The following is a 12,590-nucleotide window of genomic DNA, read 5'->3' on the forward strand; positions in this document are numbered from 1 at the left end:
GGAAGAACGCACACATTTTTGAAGAGGATCTGATTCAAAGGTGCCGATTCTGTCATTTATTTTCAGTTTCAGCCCACCGATTAAAACGGTTGATCATCCTTTGTGAACCAGACGGAAGCAGAAACCGATCTTGACCTGATTAGGTGTGTGAAGCAAGCTAGGGTTCAAATTCCTACTTTCCAACGTTTTCCGAGAAATTTCCTAAAATAGGAAGGAGGCCTTTAAAAAAAATCCAAGTGTTTTAAGTTGTTGTTTTCCATTCACGCTTCTCACGGTGACTGACAGTTTTCTGAAGAATAACTGATGTAGTGTGTCCCTAAAAATAAACTCTAAGGAAAATAGATGACAAGAACGTAAATACAGTAATTGGCATATCAGTCAAACGCAGGTTAAGACGATACACACAAACAAAGCTGGATTCTAATGTTGCTATTTGTAAAAAAAAATATACAAAATTAAAATGGTGATCTACTATGGTAATCTTTTTACAACACTTGATTTTCTTGTACCGTAAGGGGGAAAAAGGAGAGCCTCACTACACTGGCCGATCCCCTTTCAGATGTTAACTGAACAGGACAATCAACCAAACAAAATGAAAACACTCACAAGGAGCATGAAGATGTTAGTCACTGTGTCGCAGTTTTTTTTTGTTTTTTTTTTAGAACGGAAACGGATTAATAGCGTTTCAGTTGGGAAAATGAATTTAATACACGACTAAACTGAGTTTTGGGAAAGAATAAATCCTGTGATTCGAGATACCAGATATCGTAAAATCAGAATAAGTGGGACCACAGTTCATTTCCACATTCATTTTAAGTACAAAGGTTTAGATGCATACAGTGGGGCTTTCAGCGCTGGTCTCTTACATTCACTTGAGTAACCTAATTTATCACAACCTATAATCAACTTCATAAATCACCGCGTGAGAGGATGAAGGAACATTAGCGGCGGCGAATTACCCCGCGGCTAATATACAGTGCCTCGTAATATGCGCACGGGCGCTGAGCAGGACAGAGACACCTCTTCCAGCGCTCTTTAGCATGCACAGTATATTTTGTCAACGTCATCCCGCGATCAATGCGCACGCCACGCCTGCCACAGGAAGTGCATTAGCATCGCGGTGTGACGGCGGGAGTGGGGAGCAAAAGCTGCCCAGATGGCGTCAAGGCAGGGCAGCGCCAGTGTTACCAACCTCCTGCCGTCTGGCAGCCGAAGATCAAAAGCGGGGGATGAGACAATTCCCGTGATAACAACTGTGATGGGAATGCTTAGCTCAATATCCGCACGTACGTTTTTTTGTTTTTTTTTCTTTTATCCTTATACCGTTCATATACCGTGAACACATTGAATAAGCTGAGTGAATTTTGAAAAATACACACATGCATAACTCGGACTCTTACTGTATCATTCAAAGAGCAACGGGGTTCATGTTTCTGCGGAATCCTGTGCAAATGTGGTGGGAACATAGACAGTTCTAGTGTCTGTTCCAAACTCCCTCTTGAACACTGTGAGCATAGTTGTAAGAGTATACGAATGGGAATCAAGCTTCTCAAGTAGCTGAAGAAGCAGCGATAAGTGAGGGACGGGAGTGAGAGGAAGATGAAAATGGAGCACCTCTTCTTTGCCACAATGAGGTTTCTCGCCACCGACCACTTATGCGCACACTTATGATCCCAATTCCCCGTTTCCGTCTTTGTAAGATACTTCTAATGGGGCAAGAGTTGCGGTTGGAGGCAGAGCAAAAACATAATTGTCCACATATGATGAGAAGCGAGGAAATGATGGCGGAGAGGGTTATATTTACGGGCTGGGTCGCGAGTGTGATCAGAGGGGACCACGACGAAAGGGAAAAAAAAAAAACCGTGCAGTTGAGTCCTTTGCTGGATGATTTTTAGTCTGACTGTGAATTGGACAATTGGACAAAACCGTTTGAAATTCCGAGAAAAAAAAAAAAATGCACAATGTGTCTGCTTTCGTCTTTTCAGCCTGACCCAAAAGATACCCACACCCCTATTTGGGTCACTGACGAAAAAAAAAAAAAAAAAAAAAGCAGGACAGAAGGCGGCGATGACAAATAGCAGGAAGCAAAGCAAACGGAAAAACTGCAAAGTCATGTGTCCTGAGATATCACTTTCACCCAGACTGAAGTGCGACTGATTTGGAGGTCAACAATTTGACTTTGGAAGGATTCCACTAAAAATCCATCCCCGATCCCGGCGTTTCGGCCAAAGGCCTTCTAGGGTGTCACTGAGACCGGAGATCAAGGACATTACGATTTTTTTGTTGTAAGAGTGGAATTTTTATTTTTTTTTTCCATTATGACTTTTGTCTGTGACTTTATGTTTTTTTTTATGCATATATGTCATTATTTGAACATTTTGGAGTTTGGACCAATGGTTGAGATATTGCGGGTATAGGCCCTTTGACGTTTTGCTTTCAGTACGACTACTTTGACATTTGTTGTCAGAGAGCGAGCGGAGTCAGGCATGAACATCATCCTCTGCCTGGGAGTCTGATGAGCAGATCTAGAGGGTCCTCTGGGTCACCACAAGCGCCGACTCCAGTAGAGAATCACTAATAGGACAGCTTCTGCCGGGTCGCTCTCACTGAACCATAAACGCAACTTCAGAGAGGCAAAAGTCTGCTGCGCCGCACTGCGGGTTTGGGGTCACTCGGCTTTCACGCGAAGCCAACGGAACAAGGCGTGAAACGTTATTTTTCTTGGAATCCCACCGTTCCGATGTGAACACTGGCACAAAAAGAATCATTTTTTATCCGTGGTTCCAACTTTCAAATGTAACCAAAGTGAAGCCACTGCCTGAATCGAACCAATGCAAAATAGCATTCGCTATACCTTAGCAAACTAGCATTGGTGTTGCATTTATACTAAGCAACAGATATTTAAGATAGCAACACATGCACCCAGACAATAACACTCACACGCATATATTCTTTATCCTCTACGAAAAATGGCATATACTACATTCAACTTTAGCAACTTTTTACATTCTGCACCAAGATGGCAGAGATAGTTTCCTCCCTTCCCAAAGTGAACTTTTGATCTCTTTCGCAACCTCATGAGAGGATTCTGTTGCCCGCCGTCGTCAATATTAGGCTGGCACAGCTTGCGCTACCATATGTCATCATCATTAGCCAGTGACACCTATGAAAGAACTTGCATTGATATTTACAATTTCACTTGTGTCGAGGGAGAAGCAGGACAGTACTCGACTCGAGCCTCCTAAGCACCTTGGAGAGCTCCCAGTAAATTTTATTTCTAGCGGCGGTACTTGAAATGATGTACAGAATATTAATATTAGCATCATACTGTTTTGACATTTGACGGCAATAATGTCATCCAAGATTATTTGGCAGAGATTTTTTATTTTTTTTGGTGAACGTTTGATTGTTGGGTGAGCCCAACTATTTGCATGCAAGCCATTATAAAGTCCTCAAATAAATTAAATGTTAAAAAAAAAAAAAAAAAACGAGTCCAGGTTTAGCTTAGCTTGACTCGACATTGAGTAATACATACTATTTGAATCAATCATCATTATTATAAGACAATAACAATGATGTAACTCACAACTCTATAGACATTCAAGTGTAAATATTTTCCTCCATTGTGCCCATTCCCATTACTGTATAAAGATAACCAGTTGCAGGCAATTCTCCATTTCTACAATCTGTTTGTGCTACACGAGCCCACTGGGGGCGAGTCTCGGGGAAACTCATATGAGGCTGACGGTGAGAATTTCCATTATCCCTTGAAAGGAGGGAGCCTCGGGGGTTGTGCAAAACGGTGTGAAAAACACAAAGTTGCAGTCAATCTGCTGTCCTCGAGAAACATTCGGTCTTTCGGAACAAATATGATACACATGAATTATTCAGCATCGGGCTTAAACATGCGGCTTATAGCTCATACGGATTTCATCACGGAGGCGTCGCTTCGCCGCCTCTGCTGGTGGTCCGAGACCAGGGAGAGCACCTTTCGCATCCATAAATGCATGAAACATGAAACGGGCCCAACTAAAAGCATATCTATTTGTTAAATCCAGTAACCATCGGGGTGTTTACCTGCTAACGGCACGAGACCTAAAATAATAGTGGCTTATTTTTGCAGATGGAGCAAATTGGACCAATTTAAGATCAGTAATGTGGACTGCCCCCTATATGTCAAAGTTGGAACTAAATCTTGATTTAGACCAATACTCATCTGAAAAAAAAAAGAAAAAAAAAAAAAAAAAAGAGTTAGCACTGAGTATAATAAGGTCGAAAAATGTTCTTTATTTTTCCCCAAGCTGCTTTCTCGAACGTTTTTGGTTCCGTGTTGCAGTGATGACTCAGGAATAATTGACTGCGACCTACATTTCAAAATTGGAATCAGCGCCTTGATTTCTGCGCTTAAAAAGTCAAAAGCCAAGTGAGCCCACCTCAGTTCTCAGTTGCTCAATTTCAACTTTCAAAGCGTTGACCTAAATGGACGCCGTCAGACAAACGTCGCACGGATGCCGAATCTGGCGCATGACTTGTGGTGCCAAATAATTTAAAAGTCCCCTTTGCAAGTGAGCGAGCAAGTTCTTCATTTTGCGTTTGAGAGTGTGTGAGGCTGGAGGAGAGAAAACGAGGGAGGGCGACAGACAAGTCAGGGAGTGCAAAGCCCGTTGGGACGCCGTATATAGCCGGCATCTGCCAAGGAACGACTCCATTGATGCATACAGAACGAGTCGCCTTTATTAATCCAACGGGCCTCTCTCTAGCTCTCTAAAACGGTGTTAGCCCACTCTTACTACCCGTGACTGTGATAAATTCCACTAATTAGCTGTAGCAAGATTGCCACCTCATTATGATTGGACGCGTCTACAGCTACGTGGCAACTTGTTGACGTGGTCACAATTGAGACGGTGCGGTGAGAGGTGTGTGCAGCTCCCAATAGGTCAGGACTATCAAGATCTGCAAACAGAAAGCTAGCATGGTAGGAAGGAAGAGGATTAGCGCCGGCTTTTCTCTTCATCAAGTGTTTTATTTACAGATTTTTGTAAAAAAAATCCTATAGCTCAAAAGCTTGATGCTAATTGCTAATTTACCTCAGACGGTTGTTTCCCCGCAATTCTGTGTCTACTTTTTTTTCCCGTCTAAAAACTCTGCCGTCGCGCATGTCGAAGGGCGAGGAAGAAAACATTACAGTATCGTCAACAATGACTCACAGCACGACGCTAGCGTCAGTGCGTTGACTCCTGATACAGCCATGCCCGCTGCTCCATTACACCAAGATGTTACAGCTAACAGCATCGGCATGCCACCGTGACTGGCGGGGCGGATTAACGTGAGCGACAGCGGCTGCAAACATGCCCGGCGGCGCGCCATCAGCGCCCACGCTTGGACAGCCGCTCGCCCTGTCGTCCTAGCCGGCCGTCGGGTCCGCCGCCGTTCACGCGTCGGCCTCTATTAGCTCAGCGAGGTCTTGCCGTCTTGTTTCCGGCCTTCAAACAACCGTGGCTCTGCTTAGCCAGAGATTTGTTAACGTTGCTAACTTTCATAGCACAAGGGAGTTTCTCCCCCAAAAATACATTGTACAAAAATGTATGCGCATAATTAGGCTAGCATGCTAGCTAATACTGTTGACGAGCCTCATGTGAAGGTGGTTTGTTGGTTTTTATGATTTAAAAATTGAAAACAGTTGTCTTTGTAGCATAGTTTCACAAATGTGCTCATTCTAGATGATCCTCTCTGTTTTAAGTGCTTTGTTTGGATTTTTGCTCGTAGCTATCCAGAGAGCCGTATCACTCAGATGGAATGGGTTGAATGCTCATCTGTCAGTCTGGTGGTTAACTCAGATGAGATGATATTCATGTCAAAAAAGGCTGACTCACACAGATATGTCAACCGGTCTTATTTTTATGGTCCCAGAATAATGATTCCCAGCTCTTTATCGATCCGGCCATCGGTGAAGGGCTTTTTGTGCTTGGTCAGGATGTGCGCCTCTTTAACTGATGCTTCCGTCGATGCGCTAGCCTTCTTTGTTGCTTTAATAAACAGAGACCGTTGTTTCTGAATGCGCTTTACGGCTGGTTTACCTTCTCTCTCGGAAGAGGTTGCTGTGGACTTTGGGGAAATGTCCGTTCCGCAGATCAGACGCGCGCTTGTCGCTCGTTTTTGTGAAACAAAAGTCCCATCGACCACTAGACTCTGCTGCTAGCATTGTTGGTAGCCTAGCCGACAGCTCGGGATCTGATCAACCGGGTTAATGATTCGTTCACCACAGTACAAAAAGTTCAGATCAGTTTTTGTTGATTTCATATCGGTTTAGTTTTAATTAATTGAATCCAGGTCCAGAAAGTTTGTCTTGAGCCACAGGTGCTTCTAATCAACTGAGCTAGTTTACCTGCCGGTTGAGTAGAAGCACCTGTGGCTCAAGATAAACTGTGGCAGAGTTTTTACTTTCTAGACCTGGATTACCCACCTCTGGTTTTAGTTTGGTTCAGTTTTTGTTTTGTTTAGGTAAGTTTAGTTCAGACCCATTTTTGTTGAGTTGAGTTCAGATCAGTTTTTGTTTAGTTTACTTTAGTTTTTGGTTCAGTTCAGTTCTAATCAGTTTTAGTTTAGTTCAAATCAGTTTTACTTTAGTACAGTTTTTGATTAGTTTAGTTCATATCCGTTTTTGTTTAGTTTAGTTCACTTCAGGTCAGTTTTAGTTTAGTTTCGTTCCGTTTTTGCATAGTTTTGCTCAGTTCAGTTGTTGTTTAGTTTTTGTCCAGTTCACTTCAGTTCCGTTTTTGCTTAGTATAGTTGAATTCAGATCCATTTTAGTTTAGTTCAGTTTTCGTTGAGTTGAGTTTAGTTCAGATCAGTTTTTGTTTCGTTTAGTTTCGTTCAGATTTTGTTGAGCTCAGTTTAGTTTAATTTAGCTGACTTCAAATCAGTTCAGTTAAGAGGAACCCCGTCAAACATTTTGGGATGAAATAAACCACAATTCTAGAAAATCCAGAGTCTACCAACTGCATTGGTTTCTTCCTTTTTCACATCTTTTCGTATTGGCCATGTCCTCATATTTGATTTCGAAACAAAATCCTTTCAACGTTAGACCTCCATTAACTGCTAAAATGATTCAAGTAGGAGTTGAACAACTCCCAAAGCACTATGTTCTTCTTAATCCTGATTGAACAGCTGAACTTTATCCGGGGTTAATCAGAGGCACTTTAATTAAATGTCGTGCGCTGACCCCATTTTATGAATGTAAATGTGATTGGTTCATTCTGAACGCAGCCACATCCCCGTTTATAAGGGGGTGCGCAACCGCATTATCAATTGAGTTGTACAGGTGATTAGCCACATTCTTGGGGGTGAAAAGTTTTCAAGTGATTTATCTTGGTCTTTTTCTAATTTTTTTTTTTATATATATAGTGCGCTCTGACAGATGGTTACTAATCTCGGGCACCTGGATGACGCGGTGCAAAGACTCCGTACTACCTCGCACCTCTATCGGTGTCAAAGAAGCATGCACGTGTTGAATGCGTCACGCTCCGACGCGCTTCATTTTCAATGCATCGGCGCCTGGAAACTTAACAAGCTGCCACGCAAGGGGTAACCGAGCAATAAGAGGGTTCATGGTCCAGCAGGTTTCTGAAATCAATCCGTTTCACCGAGCAGACGGATCTCAATGAAAACAGGCCGTGGTGATGAGCGATGATGTTGCCATGACAACGCAAGAGGCTGAGCGTGCAGCCTGGCTTTGGTTTCTCCAGGCGTGCGGCGGGCGGCACCCAGACGGGTTGGGTTTTTAACCTCTTAAGTGGCAGAAAGCAAGCGTCGGTCTCAGATGAGATCATAGACGGGGATGGGAAGCGGACATGGGGAGGGGTGCGTGGGTGAGGGTGAGGCATGTGAGGCTAAAGAGAAGGAGGTGGGGTGGGGTGGTGGGGGGGGGGGGGTTGACTACAGTACAGGCAGTAAAACCTCCGCCTCGGCGCAGATATGGAAAATGATATCAGTGGCGGTTGTTATTTGTCTTACTTTAGTTTGTTACTATCACAGTCCAGCCAGGGTCAACTACAGAAATATGAGAGGGACAAATAAAAAAAAATTAAACATTTAAAAACACACACACTCTTATAGTCACGTGTATTTGTTTTTTGGGGTTTTTTTGCCCCCAAAGGAGGAGAAAATCAAAACGTGAGGGGAAAATAGTCGCAAGACTCCAGTCGCCATATTAGGACTTGATTCTTGTAACATTGTTCCATTATTGTTCCAAAAATTTCCAACTTTGTTCTCGTAATCCGCCGGTTGCAGCACGCGCTGCACGACGACCGGCGAGGCTGCGCGTGAGAGGGAAGCGAGAGCGGGACGGCTACAACAATAGAACGAGCGTGGGGAGCCCACGGAAACACGACTGCTGGCACCAGCACTTGCAAGCAGGTTCGTTAAAGGGACAGTCTTGTACTTTTGGGCTTCGCACAATCATCAAGGTTGGTTAATGATCAGCCGCGGGAGGACGTTGAGCCCAACCGTAAGCAGCTCCGATTTCATCAAACCGAAGACGTATCTTAGCAACACCTCTTATGTAGGCAGTGGAGGCTTGTCACCTATTGTCCTGGTTGTAATTTCTGTGTAAATATTAGCTGAACTGCACACGGGTTAGCGTTTGGATTCATCATCGCTCTACCGCTCGTTTGACACGCAATTGGGCGGGTTGTCGACATCTCAGGTAGGAAAGAGCAAATGCAATAAAGAACGTAAAGAATAGAATCTGCGTTTGGCATCGGCGGCGGTTTTCTGGCATGGGCACTACGTGGGGCCGCACAGGGCTGCGAGGCTGGGTGGGCGGTAGTGCCTCAAGGTTATGATATTTAACGGAAAAAGCAAAGAATTGGGAAAAAAAACGTTTTCAGTAAGGAGAATGTTTTTTTTTTTTTTAAATGAAAACTAACTGAAACCACATCTTACGTTTATAAAGCGAACTTGAATTATTCAAAAAATGTGACCTTGTTTTTGTCTTTGTCAGTATCATACATGGTCTTTAAGGGTTTATTTTAAATGTATTTATTTATTTATTACTGTACCTCTATGTAGAAGAAGAAAGAGCCAGTTTAGTTGACTGTATTACACAATACTTAGTAACTTTAAAAAAAAAAAATTACACAAATACTCCATATATTGAAAAAACTAAAACTGACGCTAAAACAAAAAAACTAAAACACAGAAGTTTCCCCCCCAAAAATCGAAAACTAATAAAAAACAATTGAATATAAAAAAAAGAAAAAAGTCAAAACAAAATAAAAACCAACAATAATGAAAAATTCCAAACTATTAGAATCCGTCCCAGAATTAAATTTCAAAAATGCCACATAAAACCGTTTCCAATTGTGCAATGACATAACAGCACATATTCTGTACATTATATACTCACTATCTTTTCTTTCTAAAATCGGAAAGATGTTACGCTTGTAAATAGAAGCGGTTTGTTTAGTTATGGTACATATGTGACTACAGAATCGAGAATAATTGGGGGGATATTTGAGTGCAAGAAACTTTTAAAAATGACTCCCATACTGTATATGTTCGTGTACATGACTGGGTTATCATTTTATAGGAAAATTGGCAAAAATCTTGATTGACTCGATTTTCGGTAAAGGCCCACTGTGCTACAAAGGCGAATCGCAGAGTGTGGCTCCCTCTAGTGGTACATGAAACATTTACTGCACAATTACAGTTCACATATGTATTTAAGTTCAACACATTTGCATTTCATCTTCAAGCAATATTGTTGTTTTTGTTTGTCAAGGAGTAGCTATCTTGAGAAAGCAGTTACTGTTTTGTTTTTTTAAAATAATGTGTTTTTATTTTGGAGGGGGGTGCTTGTTTCCATCCCCCATTTTCCGTACATTGCATGTTTATCAGCTTTTATGGAGAATTTTTATGGTTTAATTGTGACCCCCACAATGCATTTTAATGGGCGTCAATTCTACCTGAATTTGGGCTATTCGTGGGCTGGGCCGGTCTTAATCCTCCGCGAATATCGGGAAGACTGCAAATTTGGTCCATTTGATTGGTCCATGTTCTGATCCGATTGGTGTTCAGTTATCTTTTTTTTTTTTTTTTTAACTTGCTGATCGGCTCCAAAATCCTGACTGCGTAAAGCGTTACGCTAGCTAGCATAAGTACGGTTGCTCTGAACAAATTCCGATTCAAAACGTCATTGTTTACAGTATGCTTGTGAGATTGCCTAACCGGGCAGCCTCATCAGATTGATGAATTCCTCGGTTTAACGTTCCAGCGATGCATAATGTTACACTGGCTGACAAAAAATGTTTTTAGGAATAAAAACGTTGTGATTGAGCAACACTTAGGCCTACTATGCTACTAGATTTTAATAGAGGCATGAGAAAATCCTTTTTTTTTTTTTTAAAAAAAGTGGTACTTGGTGCAAAAAAGTTTGAGAAGCACTGTTGTGGAGGTGCTTACTTACCCTGGCCGCCCTGGAGGAGTAAGGGTCCTCGAATAGATTCCAGACGACCGGCTGCCACTTCCTCCACAGGCTGCCACTCCCGTCGGCGGCCACGTCCTCGATGCCGAGCCTCTTGGCCACGTCGTCGTCCTCCTGCTCGCCGGTGTCCACGTTGAGCTCGAACACGTCCAGCGCCTCCTCGGCGTCGCGGTGCTGCCGGTACGTCATCCAGCAGCAAGGCTCCACGTCCGTCTCGTCGATGCCCCAAAAGGAGAGCTCCTCCTCGAACAGTGGTCCGCACACATCCGCCGGGCAGTGGAGCTTGCCGGTGCGGTAGTAGTTGAGCACATAGGCGAAGACGCCCGGGTGGCGGTCGAAGAAGTACTCGTTGGTCCGCGCGTTGTACTCGATGAAGCCGGGGACTTGTTGCAGCTGATCCAGCACCGAGCCGATGTCCGAGTCGGAGGCGAGCAGGGCCAGGCGCGTCCCCGGCAGGGTTTTCAGGGTGCTCTTGTACGTCTCGTGCCTGGTGCCCCCGACGTTGAGGATTATCCTCTCGTTGTCGTCAAACTTGCCCATCGCTCGGGATCAGACATGACTCGATGCAGGAGAAGCGGGTGCAAGTTGAGCGAGCAGGTGTGCGCGCGCGCGCGCGCGCGCAACCGCGGTCCTCGGTCCTGATGCGCTCAGTCAAAAAAGCTCCGGCGTGGCGTGGTTGTTTCGGTCTCACCCGCTGGACGCCCTTGTGGGTCTGGAGTGAGGCGAAAGGTGAGGGTGCCCATTGTTGTGGCACTGGCTGAGTCGGAGTCGAGACGACGGTGGCGTTTACGCGCTCCTCCTCCCCCGCCCTCCTCCAAGACGCAGAGACGCGCGTCAACGTCACGCTCGCACCCTCCTTTAAGAAAGAAAATTAAAAATGAAAATTACAACGCACATCTAAATATGTAACGCTGGTATTTTTTAGATTTCGATCGTTCCGAAAGATGAGTCATCCCTCAATGCGCTCCTCCTGTTGAATTTTGCACTGGAGGAATCGACAGCAAAAAAAACAAACAAAAAAAACTGCTTTACTTTATAATTTCGTATGTTTTCAAATAATTGTAATTTGTCCAGCTCAAGCATCAAAGGTGCACTAGTATGAAAGTGACATTCTGATTAGTGCTGTCAAGCGATTTTTTTTTAAAACTAATTAATCACAAAATTTCCCATAATTGATCGCGATTAATCGAATTTTTCAACTAAATTTTTTTACGAAGCTTGGAACCAATATGTATTTAAGTAAAATCTTGGAGTTAATGCGGGAATTTTTTTTAAGTATATTTCGATTCAAAGACTGTTCTAATAGCTTTCTTTGATCCTTGAATACGATTCTTTCCTGTAAAATACAACAGTTGAACGATACACCAATGACGCACAACTAATATGGTATTTGAATTTGGCTGTGCAAAGTGTGCAAATTATTTTGGATTTCTCCAATGAGCCTTCAAGCAACTTTTTAAAGTAGAACTATGTAAAAGCCCTGCTTTGCGACAGTGATTCTCCTCTAAGTTTGGCTGCACAGTGAGCAGAGGGAAGTTGATACAGGAAGTAAATAAAAGTGAGTTAACTGAGTTAGTGCGTTATGAAATTGAAATTAATCCCCGTAGTTGATGCTTTGATTTTGACAGCCCTAATTCTGATTCAATAGCATCACATTGTAATTCAATATTAGCTGATTTAATATGAAATTACACCCTGCATAAAAAGTCTACACACCCCTGCTCAAATGCCGCAGGTTCCAACACCAATTTAGATACAGAGATCTGCAAACAATGATGTCATACTTCCTTGACATTGATAACTCCTTCTCTAACTTTTCTGCTTCCACAAGGGGGGGCACATTTTCCATACAAACGCCAATAATTTATGTGTGTCATCATAGGCCTTTTTGGGGGTGCTCCTAAATATCGGAGATTTTATTTACTGTCTTTTTTTTTTAACAAACTGGAGACCGATAGAGACATAATATTTGATCAACAGCATCAAATCGAGTTAAGCTGTTCTAGTTGGCTGAACTGACCTTACAATTCAAAGCTGGTTCTTTATTTTCTCGTTAAAAATAAGATGCGTCATCCATTCTGTTGCTCTCCTGTCGAATTTTGCACTG

The 12,590-nt window shown here is 43.1% G+C and overlaps 1 protein-coding gene across 3 annotated transcripts in view; it reads right to left on the reverse strand.

Annotated features, from left to right (window-relative positions):
• Positions 1-11,328, reverse strand: part of kcnc2 (potassium voltage-gated channel, Shaw-related subfamily, member 2) — a 35,243-nt gene extending 23,915 nt beyond the window's left edge. For all 3 annotated transcript variants that reach the window (XM_086022636.1, XM_086022637.1, XM_086022635.1), the window contains exon 1: positions 10,466-11,328. In XM_086022636.1, coding sequence (XP_085878762.1) covers positions 10,466-11,023 — 558 coding nt within the window. In that variant the 5' untranslated portion in view covers positions 11,024-11,328. The remainder of the gene's footprint in view (positions 1-10,465) is intronic.
• Between the last annotated feature and the right edge of the window lie 1,262 nt (positions 11,329-12,590).

The sequence above is a fragment of the Filicampus tigris genome, chromosome 22, assembly GCF_054856515.1.
Source record: "Filicampus tigris isolate MCC_2025a chromosome 22, RoL_Ftig_1.0, whole genome shotgun sequence".
In the NCBI taxonomy this organism is placed as follows: Eukaryota; Metazoa; Chordata; class Actinopteri; order Syngnathiformes; family Syngnathidae; genus Filicampus; species Filicampus tigris.